Below are 13,944 nucleotides of genomic sequence, written 5' to 3' on the forward strand. Positions count from 1 at the left end.
TCTGTGCATCTTTTTATCTCCTTTACCAGTGGCATGCCCATCACAGAGTAATGAATGAATGAGTAATTGAAAGAATGAGAAACACTGTCTACCAGATTCCAACTGTAGGGAGGAGGATGTCTTACTCTATGTGAAACATATTAAGGATTTCTGCTCCCACCACAGTCCTTCCCGCCCAGGATTTGGCATATATGTACAACTAGGAGATTGAACCCCTCCACTGTATGAAATATAATGCTCTCTGCCTGAAAAGAGGGCAGTTTTGTCTGCTTTTGGATTGCAAATTCTTGATATTCAGAGGGACAATTAGAATATTTTCATGCCCTTCCCAGCATTTCCCTTTACTCGCTCTTAGTCAGTTAACTAGAAATGTATCCCTCCAGTTGTTAATTTTTCACAGGACTGAGCTTTTGTAACTGATTGACCTTAACTTCGAGGACATTTCCTCAGGATGCTGCCTAGAGCATTGCTACACAAAGTGCAGTTTTGTAGAGTCATGCTGGTCTACAACTGAAAAAATATTGACGTCAGAATTAAACATTTAGAAACTTCTATGGTAATTAGACAGTAATTTTGTGTAAATCTAAACATAAAAACTTAGGGCTTGTGTTTTTGTATTTATTTTTGAAATATTATTTATTATTCATTTTTGGCATGTTGCAAAAGTATAGGTCTCTAACTACTGGAAATAAAAATTGATCCTTCACCAAGCACTGATCTGGAATCTCATAGTTGGAGTCTTTCTCTGGAGCAGTGTTACTCAAAATATAGTCCTGGCCCAACAGCCTGTGAATTGTTTGTTAACCTGTCTGCATCCTGATTAGAAGCTGGCACCAGAGTGTAACTCAGATAAGCTCACTGCTTAGTTAAATAGACTTTTTGGTAGATTGTAGCAAGACTTCCTTGTTGAAAGAAGTAAGATGTTGCCTTATGATTTTTTTTAATTGTTTTATTTTTGGCTGTGCTGGGTCTTCATTGCTGCGCATGGGCTTAGTTGCCCTGAGGGATGTGGCATCTTCCTGGAGCACGGATTGAACCCATGTCCCCTGCATTGGCAGGCAGATTCTTGTGCTCTGCACCACCGGGGAAGCGCAATGTATTGCTTTATATTTTGGCATGAGCTCCCTGTTCTTTGCAAACCTATACTATGAAAAACACTGCTCTTGACAATCTTGGAAATACTACCTCTGCTTGTTCTTCTGTCCTGTTTCTGGTGGATTTGCACTTTGAAATGATGTTACTATAAGAAATGATCTCAGCTTTGCATTAACTCATCTTTTTCGAACTGGGGTAGTCATGAAAATCTTTTAAAGCCACCTCAGGGTACCTGTAGATGCATAACACAAGATGTGGGCAGGATGGACTGCTGCTTCAGCAGTCTGTGCTGCCTGCCGTTCAGAAGCTTATTCGCAGCAGTGAAACATTCCTGTCAGTGTTGTGTTTCTTTCAGCTGAATCACTAACAGTAGAGAGGTATATAGAAGGGGGAGGGGAGTCTTTTGAAACTGTTCAAGAAAATGTCTTCTTTGGTATAATTTATTTTGAATTTACAACCATGTAAATTAACTTTAAGCAATTTTTGTTTAATAGATGAGAACACTGACATCGCTGAAAAGCTCTATCAGAAGGTTAAAATTCTTTGCTGGGTAATGACAGGGCCTCAGAATCTAGAGAAAAAGGCTAAACATGTCAAAGCTACATGGGCCCAGCGTTGTAATAAAGTGTTGTTTATGAGTTCAGAAGAAAACAAGGACTTCCCTGCTGTGGGATTAAAAACCAGAGAAGGCAGAGACCAACTGTACTGGAAAACAATTAAAGCCTTTCAGTATGTCCATGATCATTATTTAGAAGACGCTGATTGGTTTATGAAAGCAGATGATGATACTTATGTTATACTAGATAACTTGAGATGGCTTCTCTCAAAATACAACCCTGAAGAACCCATTTACTTTGGGAGAAGATTTAAGCCCTATGTAAAGCAGGGCTACATGAGTGGAGGAGCAGGATATGTACTGAGTAAAGAAGCTTTGAAGAGATTTGTTGAGGCATTTAAAACAGACAAATGTACGCACAGTTCCTCAATCGAAGATTTAGCACTGGGGAGATGCATGGAAATTATAAATGTAGAAGCGGGAGATTCCAGAGATACCACTGGAAAAGAAACTTTTCATCCTTTTGTACCAGAACACCACTTAATCAAGGGTTATCTGCCGAGAACCTTTTGGTACTGGAATTATAACTATTATCCTCCTGTAGAGGTAAGTTTAGAAATTTTATTACTGTAGAGGTACTTTGACTTTTGTTTATTTAAAAAACTAATAATGTGATGTTCTTTAGTATCAGTAGCCAAGAATCTCTCTTAGTCTTTTTGTATTGAATGGCAGTATAACAGAGCAGATGAGGATGAAGGTGTCAGCAATAATAATTCCAATAAATATTTGTATTGCTGCATGCCCAGCACGAAGAAGATAGCAGTAATATTGTCAAGTTCCAATTCTTATGAACCTTACGTTCTTGATGAGGAGACATACAATAAACAGGCAGACAGTCCAGTTATAAAATGATTTTAGGTAGTGCAAGTGCCCTGGAGAACAATGGAGCCAGGCAAGAGGATGGAGAGTGACCAGAGTTGGAAGGGATACTTCAGTTTGGGCAAATGAAGAAGGCTTCGCTAAAAGGGTACATTTTGAACAGAAACCTGAGTGAGGTTAGAGGCAGGCTATGGGAAGATCTAGGTAAAGAGCCTTCTCATCTTCAGGAACAATACCTGAAAAGATTTTGAGGTTCAGAAAGACCTAGGTTCAAATCCTGCTCTCCCACTTAATAGTTGAGTGACCTTGGATGGACAGAATTTGCCTAACCCCGGAGCCTGTTTCCTCATTTGTAAGACAGACCTGATCTACCTGTCTGATCCAGTGGTCATCACGATACAGGACAGTGTCTGTTATACAGGGAGTACCTGTAAGTCCTGGACCTTACTTGACACCTTAGCTTACATTCCTGAGAATTTTATCTAAAATAAATTATTAAATATTTCAAATGTACAGCTAAATATTTGAGGATATACTGTTTTGTACCCACCAATGACTGGGTACGCACACACAACACAACCAGCTTTACCAAATATTAGTCTTCTGCTCCATTTGCTTTAGATTTTTTTTTTTAAACAAAGAGGTATAGAGATAGGTGAGGCCAGTGTCCTCGCCTCAGTCCATTTCTCTTAGCTCCTTCCTGAGAATTAACCACTGTAATGAGTTTAGTATTTATCATTACCATGCGTGTATTTATGTTTTTCCTACATGTTTCTGTATTTGTAAATAATACATAGTATGTTGTTTTGCAGGTTTTTAAATAAGTAGAATTGTACCGTAGGCATACTTGAACATATGCCTTTTTTGCAACATTAAAATTTATCAACATTAATATGTGTATCTGCTTCATTAATTTTAGACTGCTGTATAATAATCTAATATATGAATATACTGTAACCTACCCATCCTCCTGCCTGTATATATTTAGTAAGCTGTTGCCAGTTTTTCACTATATGAGCATTCCATCAGTGATTGACTGGAGACCAGGAATCACAGAGTTTAGCTTTTAGCCTCAGTTCTGTTATTGATTAATGTCTTAAGGCAGGTCACTGGTGCTGTTTGCCTTTTCTCTGGCCCTGAGGTAACCAATAATACACTTTATGGTACTGTTCTCTTCTTTACAAGCCATTGTTTTCAAATCACCATCTAAAACAGTGGTTCTCAACCAAGGGCTCTTTTTTGCCTCCCAGAGTACTTTTGGGAAAATCTAGAGACCTTTTTGGTTGTTTACTTAGTGGTTGCTACTGACATCTAATGGGTAGAAATCTACAAGTTTGTAAACTTACTAGATGCTGAATATTCCACAATGCACAGGACAGCCCCTCACAACAGAGAATCATCCAGCCCCAAATGTCAGTAGCACTGAAGTTTCAAACCTTGACCTGGAACATCTGACCCGAGCTTTTAAGTTTTCAGCTTTAAAAGGATATTTTAAAGCAAATTACTACTTTTTCAGCTCTCAACCACCAGTGTGTTCCTGGTACTTACACAGAAGTGATAGCTAATCCTTAACAGTAAACCTACATTTAACAAGTGACAAAACAGACTCAAGAGAGGCACATAACTTGACTATCCTGATGAGTAGCCTGGCAGTATTTGCAATCCATCTCTGATTTTAAAAGCTCTTATTATTTCTATCATGGCCACTGCTGTCTGATTAATCTTATTTGTGCTCCCCAAAGGAGTGTAGAGTGTGTTAAAATAAATATTCTTTTGTTGGGATAAATTCCACTTGAATAAACAAACATTTTAAAGTTCAGTTTTATGTAATGAGGTTTTTTAATCCATATGCTAGCATTATATTATACTGTATTATATATATAATATAATATTATAATATATTATATATAATATTTAATAATTATTATCTAATATAATATATGTTATATATTATAATAACATAATATAATTATAATATAATAATATAATATAATTATATTATTACTGCTATTATAGATGCAAGAATTTCCTAAACTGTAAAACACATGTATTCCCAAGTCTGACTTTTGATAGTCTGTTTTGGTTTTGGTTTCAGTGAGGTACTACTTGGGATGCTTTTCCAGTACAAAGTTTTCTTAAGCTATCCAGGATTACTTGACCTCTTCCCATCTCAATTCTGCACCCCTACTGTACAAAAATATACCTAAAGTCAACAACATTACAAATGCATAATAATGAAAACACCTAAATGCATGTAAGATTTCACTAAGAGTTTTTGATGTTGGATACACATAACAGTAATAGCAAAGGAGCATAATAATTGTTACTGTTTTTAACCAGTAAAATATCCCACTTTGCCCTTAAAAGTACTACCAACAGTTCCCGCCTGCAAATAAGGTATACCTAATAATATAGTTTATATTAACAAATATTCACAGAGCACATATTTTATTTATTTTTAGTTGTATCATGGCTTTTTTTTTCTTTTGAACTTTTTGTTTTGCATTGGGATATAGATGATTAACAATGTTGTGATCATTTCAGGTGAACAGCAAAGGGACTCACCCATACATGTACATATATCCATTCTCTCCCAAACCCTCCTCCCATCCAGGCACATATCTTATTTAAATTGTACTAGCTTTTTAAATGGTTGGGAAATTTTATGTTTATTCTCTAAAAATTTATGTTATTTTAAAAACTGTAAAACAGACTTGTAAGTTCCAAAATTGACCCAGCCTAATTTTGCCTCTTCTCTCTCAGGAGGGTCTATATAAACCCAAAGTGAAACCACACTTCTGTTACTATTCATCATTTAATAAATTCTAAGGGAGTTGCTGTTTGCAAAGCTGTCCTGAATATCATACATACTTGCTCTCTTTCCTTCAGTTCAGTTCAGTTCAGTTCAGTCGCTCAGTCGTGTCCGACTCTTTGCGACCCCATGAATCGCAGCACGCCAGGCCTCCCTGTCCATCACCAACTCCCAGAGCTCACTCAGACTCACATCCATCGAGTCAGTGATGCCATCCAGCCATCTCATCCTGTCATCCCCTTCTCCTCCTGCCCCCAACCCCTCCCAGCATCAGAGTCTTTTCCAATGAGTAGTCACTAAAAGTACAGTGTGGAAAAGATTTGTCTATAATTCAACGTTATAAAGCAGTTATACTCTAATTTTAAAAAAAAAAAAGCTCCGAAAAAGAAAATTTTATCTAGCAGGTTAGGGTGTGAAATACTGTAGTTAATCAAAAAGTTATGTTCTTACATTAGTTGTTCAGAACTTTTCATGCTGTTCCCTTTCACACTACCTTCTCACTTAGAAGTGAATCTATTCCTAGAAATGAAATCTTTTCCCTAGGACTCCAGTCTGTTTCCTAGCAGTAGATTTTTTTTCACAAGAAAATTTTGAAGTCAGTCTTAATACAGCAGATTTAAAATATAGTGGATTTTCAAATATTAAAAAAGATTCCTCTATGTGTGAAATTGCCTTTTTTATAGGTCAGAAATGATCAAATGTGGTTTTAGCATATTAATTATTCAGTTTTATTTATATTACCTCTAATCCATTTGAAACTTAATAGTGTATATGGTTGATGTAGAGAACTCCTGATTTTTCCAAATTGTTAACTAATTATTCCAGTGCCATTTATTAATAGTCCTTTGTTCACTGCTGATGTAAAAATACCTCCATTATTATCATTCCCTATAGCATTACTTACAGGGGGGTTGATATCTGAGGTTTCAGTTCTGTTCCATTGTTCTGTTTGGTTTTGGCTCAGTACCATATTGCTTTGAACCTTGTAGCTTTACAGAGTCTTCAAATTATTAATCTAACACTGTGTCTTTTCTTCTTTATTGCTCCCTCTCTTTTTCTTTTAAATTGTTTTGGCAACTCTCAAATTTTATACTTGTACATAAACTAATTACTTTAGGAACAATGGATATCTTTGCCCATTATTTTTTAAATTTCCTTTTAGGTCCCTTAGTAAATTTTTATAGTTTTCTTCAAGTAAATCTTTATTTCTTAAATATCTCCTTAGGTTTTTAGCATTTTTGTTACTCTTCTAATTGGTTTCTTTGCTTAACACTTTTAAACTAGTGTGTATATGTATATATATATGAAAGTTTTTTCTTCCCTAAGCATCTTTAAAATCTGGCTCTGTTCCTGGATTTTTTTATTTCTGATGATTTTTCACTCAACTCTGTTAAGTTTGGGGGATATCCATAATCATATGCAAAGAACTAGGTACTTTGTTTCTAAGGATTATAACTATTTTATTATATTGCCTTTTATTGCTTATAAATATTAACTAAATAAATAATAAGTAAAAAACTGTTATCATTAAGCAGTTATCCTGGCCATCCAGTAAAAAAAACAGCACCATGGAGTATAACATAATTACTACAGTAAATCTAAGCAAAATATTATTATAATATTTCAGAGTTATATAAAATTGCTTCCAGAGAAGATCCAGGAATTTATTTTTTTTTTTTTTTTCAGGAATTTAATATTAACTGGTTTTGTTCTAGTCTTTAGTTTACTATGCACTGGCCACTGTAGCAGCCACTAACCACATATGACTATTGAGTGTTTCAAGTATGACTACTGAAATTTAGATGTGCCCAGTAATAGAAGTCATACTTGATTTCAAGGACTTAGCACAAATAAAAATAATGATTTCATCAATAATTTAGAAAATATTGATCACCTATCTAAATATTAAAATAATATAGATTTATTCAGTTAAAACATACTCAAATTAATTTCATCTATTTCTTTCTACTTTTTAAATATGACTGTGGCATTTTTTTATTACATATATCTACTGAATAGAGCTGATTTGATAATCACAAGTTGACCTATCTGTTTAGTTTTCATATTTATTTCTACTTTTAAATTCCCCTAAAAATGTAAAAAGTAGACAACAGATAATTTTTCAGTGTCTACATGTTGGTCCAAGAAACCCATCTATTCAGTGTTCGTTTCGAAGGAGTTTAGAGAAAAGGCTAGAGAAAATACAATGGACAATTTCTTCATGATTTTTACTGCATTGTAAGCTGCATACTTCCAAACATGAATTATTAAATCTTCTCTGGGAACTTGTCTGACTTTTTCTCCGTGGGTCATTGCAAAGACGGTAGATAGTCTTAAGTTTTCTTGGAGTTATCTGAGTGAAACAGTCTCCAGATGCCAGTTTTGACCCCAGAATGCCCTTGTGACTGACTACTTAATTCTGGGACCAGTTTTTTTAACTTTTATTTTATTCCTTTTTTATTCTTTCCTGCTTTTGTATTTTTGTTGTTATTTTGTTTCTGTCTTCTTTGATTTAACTGCTGTCATGCCAGCTCAGAAATCTATGAGAATTATATAACTGAACAAAAGTTTAACTGAGGGCCACCTGAATGTGATTATTCTGTCAGTGTAAGCTAACATTTATTGAGTATTTACTACAGGTAAAGCATGGTACCAACCATTTTGCACACATTGTCTCCTTTAAGTAACCATCTTTTTTTGCACGTGGGGAAATTGAAGCTTATAGAGATTAAGTAATTTGCCCCAGATTATACACCAGTAGGCAAAATATGGACTCAAACCTAGGTATGACTTAGCACTTCGTCTCTTAAGTACCAGATTGTTTGGGTTAATCTATCAATGAAGTTTTAGCTTGCAGATACATTATGGGCAAGGCTTTGTAGTCACTGAATGTTCTAAAGGTGTCTTTCTGAGGCTGAGCCAAGCAAAAATTTATAATGAGAAAATTATGAAGAGAAAGCAAAACCTGGAGAAATAGAACTTTGTCCTTTGTATAGCTGACTCTTTCATTTGAAGAAGTCTCACAGTTTTCTAGGTTTGGTTTTTTTGGAGGGGCGCTAATCTATAGGGTATGAGAGAATTTTATTTCAGTTAGATATACTTCAGCAATTTCATCTTTGATTTTACATTGTTGAGAACTCTGGAAACACTTGGTTTCCTTCATGGATCTAATAAAGCATGTGGTTCTGCTTTAGTTTGCCAGCTTTAATGCTTTGATTCTGTTAAAACTAGTGTTTCCTTTTTTATCCTTATGTTAATATTGTACATAATAATATGCCATTTATTAATAATGCCTGTTTCTGCTACTTTTTTAGGGTCCTGGTTGCTGTTCTGATCTTGCAGTTTCTTTTCACTATGTTGATCCTACAACTATGTATGAGTTAGAATACCTCGTCTATCATCTTCGTCCGTATGGTTATTTATACAGATATCAACCTGCCTTACCTGAGAAGATGCTAAAGGAAGTAAGTCAGATATACAAAAATGAAGATACAAAAGTAAATCAGGAGCCCTTGAAAGAAAACCATAAATAAACAGAGGTAAAATGCTTGGCATTGCACTGAAGAAGAACTTCTCCATGTCTGAAATAGAACACTGGAACCCCAGTGAGACATTCTTTCCAAGTGAACGTTCCACGTTAGAAACCTTTCGTATGAACAACTGTAAACTGAAGCTTTAAGTGCGCTGTGAAGTCTGTTAAAATGTGTTTTGATACAGTAATATATATATGTATAAGAAAAACTTGTGTTTTTAAAATGGTGGCCAGGCAGAGGGACTAGAAAAGAGATATCGTTGCCTATTCCTGACCATATGTATTACTTTCACTGGGAAATTAAAAGTTAAATTTGCTAAAACTACACTGCACCATGTTAGTAACTCACACACGATGCTAAACAGATCTGCCTTAAAGAAAATTTAGAAGGAAATATTGTTGCTCAGTGTTGTCTGTAGACTCAGAACATGAGTTTATATTTGCAGTCTGATATAAATGAACCAACCGCCCCCTGACACACATACGTACAGTTTTTGTCTAATGAAAATTTGCTGTGACTATTTATAATTGGTAGTATTTCTTCCAGAAGAAGGTAGAATAAGAATGGCACTTGTCCTTAAGTGCATTAATAAAACCACATTTTGAAATTATCATGGGCCTTGACTGTATTATATACTTCATTCTAATTAATAGTTAATCTTTTGCGGAGTCCCCGTTGCCTCTTTTCTAAACATGCTTAACCATTCTCAAATGCCATTCTCAACTATTGATATTTATTTACTGAAAGCATTAATAGCATTCTATAAACATGCATTTTAAAATATTTTATTCCCAGTTTTACCCATTGTTAATTATGGGTAACTAATGAATAGTAAATTTAATGCTATTTGGAGATGCATTTCTTATAATAGTACTATTCTCAGGAATCACTAATTAACATTTTTAACTGATTATTTAAAACTCTGTCCAACTACATAATCATAGTTCCTTTCTTTCTCATTCTGTTGAGAGATGAGAACTTGTTTGTGCCTTGCGTAACTTGTTTAAAGCAGAGGTTTGAGATTCATTTTTCGGTTCTGAGGTGGCTGTTAGTTACAGTGGCTAAATAATTTGTAAGATTTTGACCAGAGTTAATTAAAAACATTAAAAAATGCAGAATGCTTTAACAAACTGAAATGTGTCAAATATTAAAAGACCAAATGCTTAATTTATGAATAACACTGAATTTTGATGCTGACTTCTTTGAGGATGATCGTTTTTGTCAGTGGACAGTTGGAACAAAGCAGAATACCCGTTCAAGACTGTTGTCAAAAACACAGAAGTGTTCCATTCTAATTTTAACCCTCTATTTCATCTAACACTCTGTTTAAAGAATTTCTGGAAGGAAAGAAAATGTTAAATTTTAGTTGTTTTTAGCAAGTATCATCTGAGTGTATCATAACAGAATACACCTTCTATATGATTATCTTAAATGTTACAGATAATTTACATTTCTCTTATGTTTTATCATAATGCTAATTTTATGTGGCTGTCATGCCATTGATTCTGCTGCTTAGCTAAATAGTTTATATTTATTGTGCCAAAATATGTCAAAACCAAGACCTCTTTGTGTTGTATATATGAGAGAATGTTCATCCTAGTGGCTAATGATGGCATTACTCTGTCAACATAGTGAAAACTTAGACTAGTTTTTACCTATTAAATTGTTTTTTGTTATTTTCTTGGCGATATCAGCTGCCAAACTTTCAAGGCATTCTATTCTTTGAGCAACTCTTTACCTTGGTATGAATATGAATTTACTTGCAGTCCATATATGCTACTTTTCTGTACTAGAATTATAAATTGTTTACCATAAACATCCAAAAACCTTAAAATTGACTCATATGAAATCAGCATTGTGATGAATCCTGAGGTCTGGAGTTGGACCACCTGGGTTTAAATTCTTGTTCCGTCACTAGTTTTGTAGCCTTGAGCAATTTACTTAATCTTAACTCTGTGCCTCAATTTCCTCATCTGTAGACTAGGGACAGGAATACTACCTACCTCACAGGATTTTTATGAGGAGTAAATGAATGACTATGTATATGGCTTTTAAGAACACTGTTTGTCCCAGAGTATGGAGTGCTAAGTGTAAAATTTTTTTTATTATTCTTTACCTTGGAGTATATTTATTTTAAATGAATGAGAAATCTGCTTTAATGAAATCAGATATTAAAGGAAATATTTCATACATTTCTTATAATAAGTAATAGCTAGTTTTTATTTGATGCCTACTATACACCAGGTAATGTGCTTAGATACTCTGTGTTAATCCTCACAAATTGGGGGTTACTCCCATATTATAGATGAGAAAACTGAGGCTCAGAGAACTACAGTCATTTTTCCACTGTCAGAAAGTTAGTAAGTAACAGAGCTAAGGTTTATACTCAGAGCCTGTGTTCTTTGCACCATGTTAGCCTTGAGGTTAATCATGCAACATTATTTCCATTTTTACTTAATGACATATGACATCTGATACATTGGCCAGTAGTTGTCTAATTAACCAGCCAAATTGTCATAATGATTCTTAAATTGTGGTTCATATACTCTTGCCTGGGAACTTGTTAAAATGGAGGTTTCAAGACCCTAATTCCAGAAATTTTGATTCTTTCTTGGGACCCAGAAGTATGCATTCTTTCCAGATTCCCTTGGGCACCGGTTCTCAAAGTGTGGTCTCAACCTGCAGTGGCAGCATCACCCGGGAACTTGTCAGTAATGCGTCCTGGACCTCACCCCAGACCTGCTGAATTCCGAAACTCTAGTGGTGGAAGCAAATAATTATGTTTAAATAAGCCCTCCAATTCCTCCCTAAACCTGGTGATCATATGCAAATCATCCTTATAACACACTGAGGATTACTTCCCCATAAGTGTGGTTATCTTTCAAAATTTAGATACAGCATAGTTCTATACTATGGGTCTAATATAGAATCACACTATATTAGTAAAAGACTAAAGATAATATATTTAGTAAGAGACTAAAAATAATATAAAAGGTCAGTGAATCATTCATTTGACAAAATCCTTTAGCTTCTTCAGGGTGACTAATATCAGGGCCCACAGTAAAATATGAAGTTTAGTAGTTTCATATTAGGGCAGAAAATGTTCAGTAATTACTCGTTAAGTACACAATAATTCATTAAAAGCATACCTAAATAAATACTATAAAAAAAAATTTTCAATAGAGATAGTAAAGTACTATTATATAATATGCAGAATGTTTTTCTGCTAATGCTATCAAAATTCATCACTTTCAAGGATCAGCTGACTGTCTCCTATAGGACGTAGTAAAGCAAAAATCTCTCCAAGTAATTAATAGAGCACATAAAACCAGATTTGATGAGGATAATGACTTACTCTCTTCTAAATGAAGATTTTTGTCGTCTGGGTAAATGACTTTAGTATGGTCTTAAAACAGGCTCTGCTGTCTTTTGTTCTCCAATAACAGTATACTTGTATTTTAAGTGGGAAGTTTGTAGATGATACAAAGCAGATTTTTTTCCCAGAGTTCAGTTGTTTTCAAATACCTTGAACTTCAGAGGAGTTTCTGTTACATGTAAGAAGGTTTGGAAATAAATGACTAACCAGGTTTTAATATATTTAAAAGTATGGTAATTAAATTTGAGCGTTAAATTTGCTAATTGGTTATTTTGATAATTGTTTGAGTATTAATTTTTCACTTCCTTGAGCCTATTATACTGTATTATTACCAGATTGAGGCTTGAAAAATCCCTCATTTGATAGATTAGATGAAGTCTACCCTTTTATTCATTTAAATTTTTATTTCTTTAGAATATTTTACTTCTTTAGAATATTGACGATTTCTACTTCTTTGTATTTATTGCCCATCTTTATTTCCTTGATAACTAACTTCCACTTTCTAACTACTGCTAATGCTGCCCTCACAAAATTAATTCAGCTATTCTTAGTGATTAGAGTTTGTATATATCACTTATGTAATTTTATACCTATTGATATTGTTTCCCTATGAGATTGGAAGTAAAAATTTGTCTAAGAATAATGCTTGCTGGCTCTCAGGATACTTGACCTACTTAAAAGTCTACAATTTTAAACTAATTTTAGATATTCAATTAAATGAAGTAAAATTATTTAAAATTATTTGCATTCTTCCACTCCCCAACCTCCCTCTTTCTCAGAAACAACCCCCTGATTTGCCTCATTTCACTGCTTATTTATAGTAGGCTTCACAGAAGCGTACTTAAGAAATCTGGGGGACAACCTGTGGTTTATGTTGGACTAAATATAACCTCTATTAATTAAAAAGATGGCTTATGTTTATATACTGGAGTTGAAATAGAAATTTTAGTTCAGATTAGAATGAGAAACTTTATAAATTCTCTTTAGAGAAACCAACTCTAAAATTAGTTTCACAGTTGAATAGGGCTCTGTTTCAACTCCTTTACCTCTCTAGATTTTAGTTTATATCAGCAAAGTTTAAAAAACTTGACAGGGCCCTGCAGCGATCCATATAAAGTATATTATTAGAGGGGAACTAATCTTACTGCTAAGCAGTGTGTCATATTGCCCAGAGAATGTTTGTGTTTTGGAATTTAAAAATTATGTAACGTAATAGTATCATGAATGATTTTTAAATGTCTGGTGACTTGCTTATTTTAAGTGATCACCAATAAGTCAGAAAAAATGTATTTTTAAATGTTTTTTAAAGTGCCTTTTGAACATTTTTAAACAATGGATTTAAACAACTGCATAAAATAAATTACCATTTTAAAGCTGCTTTATCTGATTATTTTTAACTGATGTAAAAGTTGTGGGAGAAACATTGTCTTTAATGGGTAGTTTTGGGGTTATTTTACCAAAAATATTAAGCAGTTTTCCCATCAAAGTTATTCAATTTAAATAGGCTTAAATAATTTTTACTGCAACATGTTATTTTTCTTTCAAGCAACAAAATATTCCACCTCTGATTTTGAATAATCTACATTAAAAAAAAACAGAAACACCTATGCTTTTGTCTAGGTAAGTGTGTATCTGTGTATGTATGTTTATAGGTATACATATATGTTATAGAAAGAACATATGAAAAGAAAAG

At 33.9% G+C, this 13,944-nt stretch overlaps 1 protein-coding gene across 2 annotated transcripts in view; it reads left to right on the forward strand.

Moving 5' to 3' along the window:
- C1GALT1 (core 1 synthase, glycoprotein-N-acetylgalactosamine 3-beta-galactosyltransferase 1) overlaps positions 1-13,628 on the forward strand; it is a 50,551-nt gene extending 36,923 nt beyond the window's left edge. The window contains exons 3-4 of one of the 2 annotated variants that reach the window (XM_040260500.1): positions 1,590-2,257; positions 8,657-13,628. In XM_040260500.1, the coding sequence (XP_040116434.1) occupies positions 1,590-2,257; positions 8,657-8,875 (887 nt within the window). In that variant the 3' untranslated portion in view covers positions 8,876-13,628. The remainder of the gene's footprint in view (positions 1-1,589; positions 2,258-8,656) is intronic. The other variant, XM_040260501.1, reaches the window with a different exon arrangement.
- The last annotated feature ends 316 nt before the right edge of the window (positions 13,629-13,944 follow it).

The sequence above is a fragment of the Oryx dammah genome, unplaced genomic scaffold (genome assembly GCF_014754425.2).
Source record: "Oryx dammah isolate SB20612 unplaced genomic scaffold, SCBI_Odam_1.1 HiC_scaffold_18, whole genome shotgun sequence".
In the NCBI taxonomy this organism is placed as follows: domain Eukaryota; kingdom Metazoa; phylum Chordata; class Mammalia; order Artiodactyla; family Bovidae; genus Oryx; species Oryx dammah.